Source organism: Osmia lignaria, chromosome 7 (assembly GCF_051020975.1).
Source record: "Osmia lignaria lignaria isolate PbOS001 chromosome 7, iyOsmLign1, whole genome shotgun sequence".
Classification (NCBI taxonomy): domain Eukaryota; kingdom Metazoa; phylum Arthropoda; class Insecta; order Hymenoptera; family Megachilidae; genus Osmia; species Osmia lignaria.
The window spans coordinates 10939949-10956452 of record NC_135038.1 but is presented as its reverse complement, the minus strand read 5'-3'; the positions used below and the strand labels follow the sequence as shown (position 1 = coordinate 10956452).

Genomic DNA, 16504 nt, shown 5'->3' with positions numbered 1-16504 from the left:
TGCTCAATTTAAAGAACAGAAAATAGTTTTGTTAGATCAAGTAATAATAAAGTTATTGTTTCACGACGGCCTGATGTAAAATATAATCACATCATTTTTCCTTCAATCATTTATTTTTTTGTATTTTACATTATGCATATTAATTATTATAATTTTATTTTTATAAGTTTTTTTTGTTCTTTTACTTATTTTAATTTTAGGCAGTTATATGTCATTATTTATCTAACAATCCACAAAAGAACATAAAACGTATATTGTTAGCCAAAAGTTAACGTGTTTCCTACGCCTCCAGTTCTAGATCTCGGTACAACAGTGTCCGAAAACCGAACTGTTATTTCAGTAACTGCCATGTTTCCGGTAAGAAATTGGGACAAATTTTCAACACCAGCACGTGGTTGACGATCGAATGGGTATCCCATGGATCGCGCATCCGGATATTTCTTATCTCTTAATCCACAAAAACTCGAAGCATCTTTGCAACCAGTTGGTTCGTCTTGTTGGACCTAAACATGAACGTTGTAAAATAAATTAATTCAACAAGGAAGTAAGTACGGACGAGAAAAAAAGCACTGAATTAATTTACACATCTATGACTTTCGAAGAAAAGAGCTACAATTGAAAAGAATTTTATTATAGATTGCACTTACAGCATCACCCTTGTAATCAGACACCATAACAAACAGTTCCATTGGGAAGCCTTCTTTGTTTCCTTTAGGCACCAACATGTGTTGTGGCCATCCACATCCACAGAAATTGAACGGTTCCAATGTTCCGTTTGCGCTAGGTCTATTTTCATCTAAATTGCGGAAAGTTCTTTCGAAGGGTATAGTTACAGAGGATTCCGATGATCGATGTTCAAATGTATTTTGACCAGGTTTAACTGCAAGGTCAAATCGATGTACATTAGAATTCCTACATATGAATTAATAAAATATAAAATTGCCATGAAGATAAATTAATAGAAATTATTACGCTATACAGGGTGTTTGCACTAAAGTGTGACAGGCGTTTTATTTCGTAACTATTGATGACACGAAAAATTGTTTATATGGAAATTGGGGCCTATGTTTTGGCGTAAACGAAAATTTATTTACATTATTAGTTTAAAAGATATGATGGTCAAGTTTCGTTTTTTAAATGGAATTATATATTATATATATTTTTTCAGATCATGTGATAGTGCTTTTCAAGACGTATTCATTAAGCTGTAATGTATGCACCCGATTTTAATTAGTTTTCAAGATATAACGTTTACAAATTTCCCAATTTTCAATGAATACGTCTCGGTTTGAGTAGCAAGTCGTAAAAGCGGCCCTATTGTTGCGGTTTCTTATTCTTTGGGTCTGCCGTTCCTAGCGGAGACCCCCGCTGTGGCACCGCTACAATAGGGCCACTTTTACGACTTGCTACTCAAACCAAGACGTATCTACTGAAAATCAGGAAATTTGTAAACGTTATATCCTGAAAACTAATTAAAATCGGGTGTATATATTAAAGCTTAATGAATTCGTCTTGAAAAGCACTATCACATGATCTGAAAAAAAATATATTTTAAACTAATAATTTAAATAAATTTTCGTTCACGCCAAAACATAGGCCCCATTGTACCGTGCAATTTCTATATAAACAATTTTTCGTATCATCAATAGTTACGAAATAAAACTTCCGTCACACTTTAGCGCGGACACCCTGTATGTATTGCGTATTTGATTCATTTTGTCATGTAGAATATACAGGGTGTTCGATAACAGGTGGGAGATTTTTTAAGGGGTGATTCTAAGGATCAAAATAAGACGAAAATCAAGAATGACGAAATAGCGTTTGCGGCTTTGTTTTTCAGTAATTAACGTTTAAAAGTTTCCAGTAAAAAGCGCCTAAAACCTGCAATCTGCCCAACACCGACGACTGAACGTCAGGTCAGCTGGGGTAGGTACAACCATGAATCATTGAATAGTAGAAACTTACCACGTGCTATTCTCGTTCTCGGTACTGCAGCATTCGGCTTTCTCTTCTTGGTTATGACTGTACCCACCCCTGCTGACCTGACGTTCAGTCGTCGGTGCTGGGCAGGTTGCAGATTTTAGGTGCTTTTTATTCGAATTTTTAAACGTTAATTACTGGGAAACAAAGTCGCAAACGCTGTTTCGTTACTCTTGATCTTCGTCCTATTTTGATCCCTAGAATCACCCCTTAAAAAATCTTCCACCTGTTGTCGAACACCCTGTACTTACTTGTTACAGGGAATTTGTCCATTTCGATCATTAGGTTCTTTTGTTGTCTGAATGAGTAAGGCAGTCCACGCTCATCTTCCTTGGGAGCGATAAAGATACGAACTGTGCCCCTTTGTGGTGTATTGTTACGATTATTGACGACAATCTTGTACGAGAAGTCTGCGTGATTTAAATGAGTGAATCTAGCGAGTACTGGACCACGAGGAGTGAAATCAAGTCCACGCGATAGATCTACGTCGCTCTTGGTCCAGAAAGTGTTCAGCACGTTGCGTTGTTGATTAGTTGTCAGTCCAACATCAGCTATTTCAATACCTGGGAAGTCCAACTGTAAAGAACAATTAAGTTATAGAGGTTGTCTCAAAGATTATGTAAAGCACCTGGTTATCAAAGTGAGATTTCTTTTAAAGTTTGACATAGGATGCAATCAGTGCCGGTTTTAGCAATATTGGCACCCTGGGCAAGATTATCGTGGAGCCCATTCAGGGACTCAAAATTTTTAAGAAAAAAAGACAAGGTAATAATATGAAGCGATAAATCTGTAGTCAGATTGTAAAAATTGTTAAACTACATAGCAGCTTTACTAATCCAAACGGATATAACTAGGGACACCGGGCTGCGGTGCCGCCCACAGAACTAGCGCCCTGAACGATTGCCCGACCGCCCCCCCAACACCGGCATTGGATGCAATGATGTAATAACATCCTTTGAACATTTTTACCTGTTGTACAGTGTAGTTAGGTAAAGTGTTTTTATGCTCCTGGAAAACGTCATCAACGAAAGCATGCCATCTGTAGAACACAGGATCCCTCATGGCAGTTGCAGAATCACCCATGATACCAAAACTCTCCTACAAAGAAAGGAATGAATTATTAAATTACAATGTCATATTGATCATCTAAGAGCCCCTTTAACTTACTAGATAACGGTGGTCCGGATCGTGACAATAAGAAATAGCAACATGACCAAAATTATGAAGATCACCATAGACGTTTTGATTAGGAGAGAGGATACTAGCTTCCATTATGTTCCCAAGCACATCAATTCCATTTTTCTCTGTCAATGGTATTCTTTCACCTCTGGTGTTGATTACAGATCCTGTATGAATCGCCTCAAAGATACGATCACGCCATCTTTCCAGATCCTGAATATCGAAATCCAATTCATCCACCTGTCGATTTACGTCCTTGAGGACAGCACCACTTGGTCGAGCTGGCCATGTACGACTAGCAACCAGGGAATCTAGTTTTGGGAAGTAACCTTCTGGAATCGGTTCACGCCAATTGATGAACCTCTTCACTCGTCCAAGTCGGTTGCACAAGCGTTCGCAGTTGTATCTGAACATGTTATGTTTCGATTATAACTAGTTCTGGTTGAATAAGTTACTATCGTGTTTTTCACTGTTTACCTAGCCATCACTTGTTGATGCATGTAATAAAACAACTCTCCACGTCGATCCTTGTTAACAATTCTAATATCTCCTTCAAATGGATAGACCAAATGCCAATGCCAATGATGAAGGTTGATTCCGATGTCTTCCCTCCAGTAAGCCACGCGGTGTTCTTCGTCAAGATCTGAAGCGGTGTAATCCCGAGGGATTTCAATTGGTATCTGTAAACGATAAAAATATTTATTAGTACTGGCTATGATTGAAATTTGGCATCTGACAAGAATTTAGAATATCAAGAACAAACTGAAATACTAAGAACTGTAATTATTTTATTCAGTAACTGTAATTAACTGTAATTAACTGTAATTATTATGAATTAATTTATTCAGAAACTATTTATGTACCCTTGAACCAGGAGGAACGATATTAGCTTCCTCCCTCGCCCTAGAAAAGATACCACTATCCATATATTTATCAGGGAATACTTCAGTTAATGGTGGTACTGGTAAGTCTTTAGTATCAGGACGATGAAGTATCGCTACTGAAAGCGCATAGATAAACATATTCGGATTTAGACGATCACGGCAATAAACTGCGACAGACAAGAAATCCTCGTACGTTCTCATGCCTGTAACAGAAAATGCAACGAATAAATCAATGAACTGTACTTTTATCATAAAGTGAAATCCAAAACGTACCCATGAAAATATCAATAAGACGAGCAGCTACTCTTCGATGTGCTGGAATAAAAAGTGAGAAGGGTTGATTACGTCCAAGTTGCATAGGAATACTTAGATCCGGAAGCGTAATTTGCTTCACTTGAAGCTTTGATTCTGCGTCATCACCGAAACGATTGAACACTTGGGTAGCAACGGAACGGTATCTATCAGGCTGAACAAAAAAAAAATGTACTATTTAATATAAAATTGTTATGCCAGTCAATTTAGCTAAAAGTAACTATAGATCCATTTGAAAAAGTATTAATTTTTTTGAATTACAATACTTACCAAATAATTAGGCGGTATATCAAAGGCAACCTTTTCATCTCCCTTAGGCACATAAACTGGTTCAGATGGACGATCGAACAAATAAAGGATACCACTTTTATCGCTTGCCATTCTGATTGTTTAAATTCAACAACACCGGCAAAAATAAACGAGATCAAGAGAGATCAACGTGATACCTCAACTTCAACCAGAACCTACACGTATTAAAAATGCAAGGTAAAGAAATATTGTTAGACTAGAACGCTTAATAGCGTTCTATTGAAATGTATGATAGTTGCAAGCTTTATATAAGAACTTGGACAGGATATGATTCTCTTCGTGAACCGCAAAATCCGACATATACATCTAAGATAAGTTAGTAATTGAGGATAATAACGTGTGAACCCACAACCGCATCCAAAGCATTGTTTTTCCTGTTTTTGAAGGAAATAGATTGCGATTAGGTGTTTACAGTTAAATATAAAAATACTTATTCGTTTTAGGGTCTTTAATATTAGAAAAATTATTTTTGAATTGAAAATAAAGTAGAAAAATAAATAAATAAAGGTGAAACACACACTCACGTGCAATATAAGCTTTTCTTGATTAAGAGTAAGTTGCAAGTGTCAGGAGAGCAAGGAAAAATTGTCTTATTTGTATGGAATTAATAAGAATTCATAGTTTTAAGAACAGTATTTATTTTTTCATATGTAAGATAAAATAAGTCATAAAACATGTACATCAATAAGTGACTGTTGCCTTTGTCTATTTTCTTACATAAATAAACAACGTAGATAAAAACATTAAGTGTTTTAACGAAAGAGGAGATCGTGGTAATTAAGTCAACAATTACAATACTGTCAACTGAACGTAACGAGCACCGTGTAGTACAAAGTTCACGGTGCAATTCCTCGTGTCATACATAATTGTTATCATTGCTTCCTCCTGCTTCATTCGAGGTATTCAATTTCTTTCCACTAAGAAGCGCTTGGATCTCATGGTAAGTTCTACCCTTCGTTTCCGGCACAAACAACACCACCATATGAAAGGCTAAGAGGCAAGACACCGAGAAGAAATAATAAACTGTGTAGGAGCCAAGACTATCACCGATCACCTGGTACAATTTCGAGACAGTAAAACCTAGTAAACCATCGAAGATGGTAATAATGGCACCAGCAGCGCCTTTCACCTCGGTTGGGAACAATTCCCCTATTAAAGTGTTTGTTAAAGTACCAAGACCAATTTGAAAAGTCACTTGAAAGATGATCACATCGATAACAGGAAGAAGATTCACCGCAGAGACATCGATCCCTTTCTCATCGAGCATCAAATAAATAGCCAAAATGGCCAAAGTGACAAACGAGCCAAAAGTAGAGATCATCAGGAGTAATCTTCTACCAGCACCTTCGACAGTGGCGGTAGCTAGACCTCCAGATACAAGACCAACAGCTAGAACCAAGATGGTAGCGAAATTCGAATCAATACCAACTTCTGCCTTTTTGAACAACACTTCCAGATACTGCATGGTACTAAAATTCCCGCTAAGTTGCTGCGCTGCAACCAAACCAATGACTATACTCAAAGCCTTTGCATTGTTTGGTAAGAACAACATTCTCAGCTTGACCGACCAGGTCTGTCTCAGCATCTCCATGCTCTGACTAGGACCCGAAGACGCGTGAGACTTGCATGAATCTTCTCTTGATACGCTACGAAGAAGGAGGTTCAATTCTCTTTTAGCTTCGTTAGGGTCGCGGATCCCTTTGAAAAAGGCCAACGACCTGCAGGCTTCTGCCTTGCGACCCCTGGACGCTAAGAAATGAGGACTCTCCGGGAACCACATGAAACAGGCGATGAATAAAACTGGTATAGCAAGCAGAATAGCAGCTAGGATTTCGAAAGACACCCAAGGACCTATGCTGCAGGTAAACAAGGAGCCAGTGAACACGTTCACTGCTATTAGAGTACCAAGAGCTCCTCTGATATTTGTGTCCGCCACTTCTGAGACGTACATGGGGTTTGTGGTGTATGAAATTCCGACACCTACACCGAGTATCACACGAGATACGTACAGAGCTTCAACAGTTTTCGCGAACAACACGATGAGCCAACCAACGATGAAGAAGCCACTTGATATCATTAAGCAACGTTTACGACCGAATCTATCAGATAAGGAGGCTCCTAAAAATGGGCCGATCATGGAACCGATTACCGTTAGAGACACGATCCATGAACCTTCATCGTCTGTTAATTTCAATGGCATGCTGCTGTCGCCGGAAGTCAGCCGGGAGAGGGAGGTCGTTGTCCATCCGTACACTGTTCCAACAGCCATCATGGACATAGTTGCTGAAATATAAAAGATTTAAGATACTTTTCAAGTCTTCTTCTATGATTGTCTTTATACAGGGTGTTCGACAACAGGTGGGAGATTTTTTAAGGGGTGATGCTAGGGATCGAAATAAGACGAAAATCAAGAACGACGAATTAGCGTTTGCGGCTTTGTTTTCCAGTTATTAACGTTTAAAAATTCGAATAAAAAGCGCCTAAAACCTGTAACCTGCCCAGCACCGACGACTGAACGTCAGGTCAGCAGGGGTAGGTACAGTCATAACCAACAATGATTCTTGGTTATGACTGTACCGACCCCTGCTGACTTGACGTTCAGTCGTCGATGCTGGGCAGATCACAGGTTTTAGGCGCTCTTTACTAGGCGGTTTAAAACAAAGCTGCAAACGCTATTTTGTTATTCTTGATTTGCGTCTTATTTTGATCCCTAGAATCACCCCTTAAAAAATCTTCCACCTGTAGTCGAACACCCTGTATTAAAGACGAAGACTCACCAGAAATACACGCCAGATATTGTCGCCATTGTGTCCTGCTGCTTTCTTGATGTTTATCTTCAAATGATACCACGTATGATCCAGTATTGCTCATATCCGCATCCTCCTTCACTCCGTCAATCTATCAAAAAGAATGAGACTATTAATAGAAGCTAGGTTGAACATAACATATTCTTTCTATGAAACCAATATGGTTCCACGTTCTTAATCACATCTTATCAAATATTTACATAAATATCTACACTTGTCGATATGAGAACGCACGCAACCGTAAAGTAGCAATATACTATATTACATTTATAGTAAGAATGTAACCGACAGTAAAAGGACAACGGAGGTGTCAATTCAAAATTGATTGAAAAGAGCTTTTGATAAGAAAAATGTAACTGCGAAGCAATTTTAAACGAATATTTTGTATATTTTGAATAAAATATTATTATACTAAAAACGATTGTATTTTAATTAAACAGTATTTATAAGACATCTATAGGATATATGTAAGATATCTTTAGGGCAGTGTTTCCCAACCTAATATGCCCCACCTAAGCCTTTCTAAAATTCTTATACCCCCTGTGTAACATATACATAATTTTTAATATTGAAAAATTGAATTGTTCACTGAAGAAACTTAAATGATAGGTTTCAGGAAGAAGTCACTAGGAAATTGTTGAGGAAACACAGTAAGTAAATTTTCAAAACATATAATGGAGAACTGATATTCAAGTACGAAATAATTTTAATGAAAGATTTTTCTGTATTATTTTAATTATTAGTAATTATTTATTACTTATATTTAGTGAGATCCTTGCGCTTGATGCTTGCTGCAAAGTAGCGACTGAGAGTCGCCATACGATTAACTTACACTCTGGACGAGTCCATTTTCGAATTGCCATCCTTAACAATCAAATTGCCCCCCTGTGGGGCGTGGGCCCCACGTTGGGAAACATTGCTTTAGGGCAGGCCTGTCCAAGTAGGGGAATCCACTCCTAGAACACGTTTTGGGTCCCCTTCCAACGCTGCTCCTTCAAGTAAGATGGGACGGTTCCGACTACCGTCTCTCCGTCTTTCCTAGCGGCGGTACTGTCTCCTCGGAGAGACGGTAGTCGGAACCGTCCCATCTTACTTGAAGGAGCAGCGTTGGAAGGGGACCCAAAACATGTGTTCCAGGAGTAAATTCCCCTACTTGGACAGGCCTGTTTTAGGGCATTCATAAGACATATTTAGAACGTCTGTAAGGCATCTGCAGGATATCCGTATGTTAGCGTCAGTGCAAGGATTGACACGTGGGGCTTTGACCTGCTTTTCAAGGATATTGAAGGTGTCGATGTCGGAACCTTATGTCTGTCATCAGACTTGGGTCTGTGGACTCCGTCCCTTAAAACCGTCACTCTTCAAACGCGAGTCATACTACTTAGCCTTAGCCTAATCAATCCCTAAAGATGCGCAGATTTTTCCTCGTTTTTTCCCAGCGCTTAATTATATAAATTAGCGACAAACTCATTACAGCTTGTGCCTACCGTCGTGTCGTTACGTATCGAAGCCCCAATATTGATTAAAAGCGAGATCGCTCTTTTGAGCCCGACTTTTATGTAATTATTATTGCTCAAACGGCAAGTGCGCACTCCGCACTCTGCGCCGATCTGCGATCACGTTGAAAAGCATCAGAGAATCGAACCGAACTGATAGTGTGTATCCAGCCTAATGCTGCAAATTCTGGGCAGATCACATTTTTCAAAAAAAGGAAAGGAGATTCGTTTTAATAGCGTAATGTGATTGGGAATGCTGCAAATTTTGTCCAGACTTATCGTTCAAAGAAAGAATACAGACTGATTCTAACACGGAAATGTGATAGTGAATGCTACAAATTCTGTCCAGACATATCATTCCAAGAAAAAGAAAGGAATTTATTTTTAAATAGGGTAATATGATTGTTAATGCTGCTAATTCTGTACAGTTTACATTTTTCAAAAAAAGATAGGAGACTGATTTTGACACGGAAATGTGATTGTGAATGTTGCAAATTCTGTCCAGTCCACATTTTTCAAAAAAGAAAGGGGATTTATTTTAACACCGAAATGTGTTGTCAATGTTGCAAATTCTATCCAGACATATTATTGAAAAAAAAAGAAATTTCTAGTCTAAAGAAAATAAGAATAATTTTTTAAATTCTTTTAAATTCTGCCGACCTTTTATATTCGCTGCTTGCTCTTCGCCGATATTTATCATGTATTAAAATGTTCTTACCTTCAATTGAAGCATAAAACCATGAATTTTAAATAAAAAAGAAACGGAAGAAAAGCAGTCAATGTTACTTTTGTTTATTTTATTCTTCGTAGATACAAGTGTGCGATAGAAAATGTTGTAACGGTTCAGCGATTCTGTTCCAAGAAGTTTTACATAAAAATCTGTAAATTAAAAATTTCCATTTCATTCTCAACCATCTGATCGCTTTAATTTTATAATTTATGTTCTGTGTCATTGTTTTACTGATTAGAAATAAATTAAAAGACAGAATTCTTCCGATTTATAATGGTGATACAAAAATTGAAATAATTCATTAAATTTACATAATAATGTTTAATCGCGAATCAAGAAAATAAGAAAATAATAAGAGAAAAGTAAAAGCAATGTTCACAAAATTGTATAAAAGTGGGGTTCTTCTAGATCTTTCCATTGTTCATGAAAAGGAAGAGAACCAACGTTTCACTTTCAAAGCCGAAGTAGGACTGTTCGGATTCGAATTCGTTTTTGGAATAAGGTCGAAATTGATAAATATTACCAGTGTTTGAATGCTAAGGACAAATTTGAAATATTCTAGAAAAAAGGACGTTTTTGCTCAAGTACCGAGATATTTACTTCTACATCGGTACGTTGGAAACATTTCTAACGGATAACAGACTTGAACGTTATTGAATAGAATATTATATAATTAACCATGAGAATTACTTTTTTATTTATTTGTTTCAAGAAATACGCTTTAGATAATCCTGTTATTGTCGCTAGCTTAATACATTCGCAGATGCTGACATAATTTAACGTTGTTTCTTATTCTATTTGTAGTTAAATATTTTTTTTTTTATTTTATTCTTCCTCGTATACATAAACTTTATAGTTTCTCTTATAAAAGGGTACAGAAGTATGAATTTAACTGATTTTATTATTTATATAGACACAATATGATAAGTAAATAAAAATGTTGCTCTAACGTTTTATGTATCTTTTTTAGAAATAACAGTGTAATAAAAAAGAAGGTTAAAGTAAGAAAGAAATCTTTCAATTTCATCTTGTATAAGAAATAATTAGTTCAGTATGACTCAAGAGTGATTCAATTTCTACCAGGCTCACGCTATTAATACTAAGTTTCATCCAGGATGAAATTCAATACCATCAAAGTATCAAATGTATCACATTTGATACCATGAAACGCACGATACTGATCTATCTCTCAAATTATTCTGAATACATTTGTAGCATTAATAAAATTAAAATATGTATAAGTATGAATTAGAATAAATACAGAATCCCGAACGAATGATCATCTTATTTTACTCGTTATGTACTTTTTATTTTACTCTTCAGAGAACGCTTATACTGTAAAATGTAATATGAAAGTTAATTATAATAAAAAAAAAAAAAAAAACCTGCGCTAGAAATATCAAACCCGTAAGCATGCGTGTAAAGCGGGTTGCATGTGCGCAGGCGCACTCGATCGTCAATTTTTCTACTGCACGCGGCCTCATGTTAGATAACATAACCTAACCAGACCTTACAGCAAAGAAACTTCGCATACAAAAACTCGAACATATGATAATACTTATTAATAGAATTGCTAACACTCACCAATCCATTATTAGTTTCTGTCATGACACTTCCGATTCGTTGCATAGAAAGATGAATGTTCAAAACAAATCACGGTAACGAGCAGCTTTCTTCGACTCATTTAACAAGGTTCATCATTCACTCTGATTATTTTTGACTTGAACCATGACAACACTTGCAAATGAACAAAACGCACTAACATCATCGATAAAGCATTGTCCACGCACATTCAACATGATATTTCTATTTTCCTTTTTCTAAAAGTTACGACGTTAGTCTCCCACTATTTAGGACATTTATAAACGTTCCAAAGTAACTTCTCGTTGGCTGAGTCAACGCGTTTGACTGACGAAAGGGCGCGAAGTGTCTGGTAAATAAGGTGCCTGAAGTTGTTGCATTCGCCTCTCATTCGTTTATGCGCGAGTATTGGTAGAGTAAGTAATTTCATAATATCGATAAAAACGATAAAGAAAGATATATTCAGATTGCTAAATTGACAGGTATGCTTCAATCACGTTACGTAGCGGAGGCTAAACGTAAAATGGCGGTGTGCCCTTAATTAAAGCAGGTAATTCTTTTGAATTTTTGAATAATATAAGCTACATTATTATTACAGTTGACTTTCTTTTGTATCACCAGCAGATATTTTATACTCAAATGAATGTACTTACATGCATAATGCTGAAGAAGAGGAGGAAGACTTCTGTTGTTTTTGCTGATGATTTTGGAACCAGCGATCATATCTTCAGATCTGTTGCTGATCAAGCACTTTTCAATTCACACGTTTAAACACATAAATTTCATTCTTTATTAGTACTTTTTTTAAATACGTACATATTTCATTGTTGGTAATTGAAATATTAATTTTACGCGTTAATTAGGAATGTTTCATTTACAGAACGCTAAATTCTACTGTCAAATAGTAAAGCTTATCTCTGATAAGTAGAGCATACAGTCTCACTTCAGAGCTATAAATATACTAAAGTTAATGATTTACAGTTCCATTCAATGCATTTGCGCCTTATCAGCAGATAGAATATCCTGTACAATGATGCTTTCATTTGATAAATAAATTTTAATTTTTTTATTCTGATACGAAGTTTAATTTTCTTTAATTCAATCAATGAAACATTCGTTTGTAAGATTGATGATGGAGTGCCCTTGTCCTTCGCTACAAAGAAGCTCTCGATGACTTCAAGGTCGTCTATAATGGTACGAAAGGACGAGAGACATTTGTCAAGTCAATAATTAAAAGAAGTTCAAGAAAATCGTAAATTTTGTAAGGTACCAAGTGGAAAATTTAAATTGAAAAATAGAGCTATCTTATTTTGAAAAATGATAATTATAGCATCCCGTACTACACACTTCTGGTTTTTACGTCTTGAACAATAAATCAATGAATACAATAGCACTCTTGTTGACGTTAAACGCACGAATTTACCTACATGTCCAAAGAGCTTGCTGGAATCTTGCGATTCTACCAGACGACTGTATTTATCCTGCTGTTAGTAATCAGGTTTATTCCAGCACGTTTGACGACCAAGCGTTCGTGCCCAATTGGCCTTAATCGGATTATCGTTAATTGCAAGTCGGTACACATTAAGCCACCACAGCGTCATTCTAATCGCGCTTTGAACAAATGTAGTTAAGTAACAGTGTTGAGGAAAATTCATCTCTGTACGGTGCACAAATGTTATTAAAATCCATATGAGAAAATTGCGCGTATCTTACTCTTTATAATGCATATATAAAAGAGCATGAAATGTTTTGTAAACTTGAGATATTAATAAAAATATGCAAGGACGGGATAGACGTATAGATCGATTACAAGAATCTATATTCGTTAAATATTAATAAACAAAATGTTACTAAAAACCATTAAAAAATGTAGTTTGAACCTTTAAAGTCATAAAGTGTTATAAATTGTTGCTATTTATAGAAAAATTAATGAAAATTCAATAGACGCTCAATGCGAATATTTACGCTACAATAATTATTAATAACTAAATAATTACAGATAAAATATGCAGTTAAATGGTTTTAGAAAATTCTACAGGAATTGTTCTTCAAGAATCAGTAATAAAAGTTCAGTTCTTAACACTAGTAAATAAATAATTAATGATTTTTTTTAACCTATATAACCTGTATATTTGGTGGGAAACAGTAGTGAAAGCATACCTCCTTATATGTTCTGGTATCCTAATACCAGGAGCAGTTCCCGGAGCCGTAATTCATAGGCGATTATTGTCGCTAAATAATTACCATCAATCCACCGTCGGTAAGTTATCATCATTTCACAGTCGATAAGTCATTACACCGAACTGCCATCCCCTGTGTTAAAGTTCGGCATGCCAAGTGGGCCCAGTCACCGACGAGAGACTGCCATCTTTATGGGAGTTCGCGGCGGCGAAAAAATTCGACGTTTTCTTACGCCCTCTAGAATATATTGAGGCCGCAGTAAGAAACAGAACCACAATTAGTGAGTTTACCAACGACGAGGTTCGGTGCTGAACTGTATCATGAGACATGAGATGATATTTTATCTGGTCGATGCTATTATTATTTCTTCGGTGATTCGAGTTAAGTTTGTTTTACAAACCTTTCGGAGATACTTTTTAAGACGTCAAATATTTTAGAGGTAACTTAATAACCCTCTTTAGTTCATTGGAAATTATTTTTTTAATAAATGACGAACTCTAGTTCTAAGTTTAGGGTATGTATGATAATAATAATATAATCAGTAACAGGTGTCGAAAAGAAAAGAAATGTATTGTAATAAAATTTTTAATTTAATAGAACTGATACGGCGTCGTTGGTTGCCGTATATACATTGCCGGTTGGGGGACATATATTGGGGGTTGCGGGTGTATATATATCATCGGCTGCTGGCCGTATATAAGTGGTGGCTGGGACATGCACACCATTGGAGCGGCGTACATGTCGGGGGTTTCTCCGCCGGGGGTTTTTCTGCCGGGAGCTCCTCCGCCGGGGGTTCCTCTGCCGGGGGTTGCTTGGAGTTGTTTTGTTTCCCATTTTCTAATTTTGTATAATGAAAGTTATAAATTAATATAGGATTATTAGAAAATAGGATCCGCAGAAACGGAATCTAAATTATTAAAAGAATCAATATTCTGTGAAAGATTATAGAAAAAATAATAACAACGAAATAACAGTATCTCGTCGGTGGTCCAGTGGGCCTGGGGTACGATCGGTAAATAGGAATGATGGATAATGTAGAATAGTGATATTACCCGTTGTACCGCAAAAAAAAACTGTTATACCATCAACGAAGTTTGTCACAGCACAATAATTATCTCGTCGGTGCTGCTTGGAAAACAATTATATTTTACCTTATAATTGTATTACATTCTTATTGTAATACAATAATACAATTATTGTAATAATCGATACTACATACTTACTTACATGCAGTATCTCGTCGGTGGTCATTATCATTCCACAGTCGCAATCAGTTTACAGTTGATAACCAGTTACCATCTTTTTCTAGATCCAATCACCGACGAGAAACCTGAAACAGTTTCCAAACGGAGAACATTTGACTATGTCAAAGAAGAAAGATAAATGCCTCAATGAGCACTACTTACGTCTGTAAGTACAGGGTAATCCTCTCGCTACGCTACCCGAAAGGAAGTGCCGTCACAATAGAATGTAGAAGTCATTACATTTCTGTCATCGCTTACTTGACCCCTGCAGCGAAGTCGGCTATGTGTGTGAAAATGTGTGTAATGAGCAGAAGAGAAACGCTGCAGAAAACAGAATATGTATTTTTTTAACACATTTTCACGCACACAACCGTCTTTGCTGCAGGGGCCACCTCCGTCAAATAAGCGATGACAGAAATGGGATGTCGACTTCTACAAGGAGATTCTCTCGGCGCGTAAGTATCCGCCCTGCACAATGGAACCCTGCTGTGTTTGCGGACAAAAAGCCCAGGAGGTCAAGTCGCCGGACCCAAGACTGCTCTGTGTGTTTTGGGTCTGGTGACTTGACCTGGGCTTTTTGCCCGCAAACACAGCAGGGTTCCATTGTGCGGGGCGGCTATTGTGTTGCGCGCCGAGAGAATCTCCCTGTATTATTTAGTCGACTCGTCGATGCTGCTGCCACATGCTTAGGCGGCTTGAGCATTGAGCCGATAACGTAGAAATGCCGGGAGCAGCTGAACCCGGAGAGCTCACACGGACACGTGGGACAACAGGCTTGTGTTAGATGAAACAACTGAAGTAGGGGAGTCACTGGGACGTCGTGGAGAGGGTAAAAATTTGTCCCACGTCCCACGATTCTGGTATCGCTGATTATATCGAATAACCAACCGATTTCTATGCATTTGTAACGTTCTTACAGGAACAAACCAACTTTTGCGGAGAATATTTAAATCCAATACAAAAGAAAAATAACAATTTTTTAAAATTAATTTTGATGGTAATTAACATTATAGCGTTTAATCACAGTTCAAAAATTAATTATGTTAAAATGCAAGAATTGAATTTAACAAAACATACAACTGTCAAAGTATTAATATATAGAGGTTAGAAATTAAACAATGGTTTAAGAGAAGATAATTTAACCATATTCAACAATTTAGTATTTACTGTTTATCAAATACATTTTTACATAAATATTGTAATCACGCTGATGATTCACTTGTAACTCTGTTCAATAATTATATTAGATACTTGATTGAAGGTTAATAAACGCTAATGAAAGAATATTTACTTAACATTCATTTGATACAAAGTTTCACCGCGCTCTACATAAGGAATAAGGATATTTAAGGATTCGGTTTGTCAGCTTAACTAATGATCTATGTCTAGAAGAATTTTAGCGGGTTGTAATAATGAATTTAGAGCATCTTTCGGAATATTACGCTCAATAACTTCGAGTTAGATGCTGCGTAGAATCTGTCGATGATTTTCTATTTCTAAATAAGTAGCGATAATTTTTTCCTTCATTAAAAAAAAAATAACAAATAACAAAATGAGTCAAGTGTTGTTTTTGAATCAGTTTATTGACTTACAAACGCAAATTTCCATTACAATTGCAAACAATTCCTTTTTTTACAATTCTACAATCTACGTAGTTGTCTGAGAAATTTGCAATTAATTGTATCATTTCCAAGAAACTCGTTGATTACATAACAAATTACTTCGTCACAACACACTGAACACTTTTATTTTCAACGAAACTTTTTTATATAGCATTCCTCGAACATACCATTCTTTTTTT

At 36.5% G+C, this 16504-nt stretch overlaps 2 protein-coding genes and 1 long non-coding RNA gene across 11 annotated transcripts; all 3 read right to left on the bottom strand.

The window, feature by feature from the left end:
* Positions 1-116: 116 nt before the first annotated feature.
* PPO (phenoloxidase subunit A3) lies at positions 117-4883 on the bottom strand. Its single transcript, XM_034338190.2, has 9 exons — positions 4626-4883; positions 4317-4509; positions 4023-4246; positions 3637-3839; positions 3148-3565; positions 2950-3078; positions 2232-2556; positions 648-880; positions 117-503 (listed from the first exon to the last, which is right to left on the bottom strand). The coding sequence occupies exons 1-9, from the start codon at positions 4734-4736 to the stop codon at positions 258-260; spliced, it is 2082 nt and encodes a 693-aa protein (XP_034194081.1). The 5' UTR covers positions 4737-4883; the 3' UTR covers positions 117-257.
* Positions 4884-5043: 160 nt separating this feature from the next.
* LOC117610612 (facilitated trehalose transporter Tret1) lies at positions 5044-13457 on the bottom strand. Of its 9 annotated transcripts, none has more exons than XM_076689084.1 (5): positions 13439-13457; positions 11932-12464; positions 9686-9846; positions 7442-7562; positions 5044-6947 (listed from the first exon to the last, which is right to left on the bottom strand). In XM_076689084.1, exons 2-5 carry the CDS (start codon positions 11999-12001, stop codon positions 5521-5523), a joined length of 1779 nt encoding a protein of 592 aa, XP_076545199.1. In that variant the 5' UTR covers positions 12002-12464; positions 13439-13457; the 3' UTR covers positions 5044-5520. The 9 variants fall into 9 exon arrangements, with proteins under 9 accessions (XP_076545199.1, XP_076545201.1, XP_076545198.1 ...); XM_076689086.1 differs by lacking the exon at positions 13439-13457 and adding an exon at positions 12706-12999 and having other exon boundaries at positions 11932-12017; XM_076689083.1 differs by lacking the exon at positions 13439-13457 and adding an exon at positions 12702-12998.
* A 650-nt stretch (positions 13458-14107) lies between these two features.
* Positions 14108-15018, bottom strand: LOC143305464 (uncharacterized). Its single transcript, XR_013062415.1, has 3 exons — positions 14866-15018; positions 14683-14789; positions 14108-14296 (listed from the first exon to the last, which is right to left on the bottom strand). It is a non-coding gene; the product is annotated as an uncharacterized LOC143305464 (long non-coding RNA).
* Positions 15019-16504: the final 1486 nt, after the last annotated feature.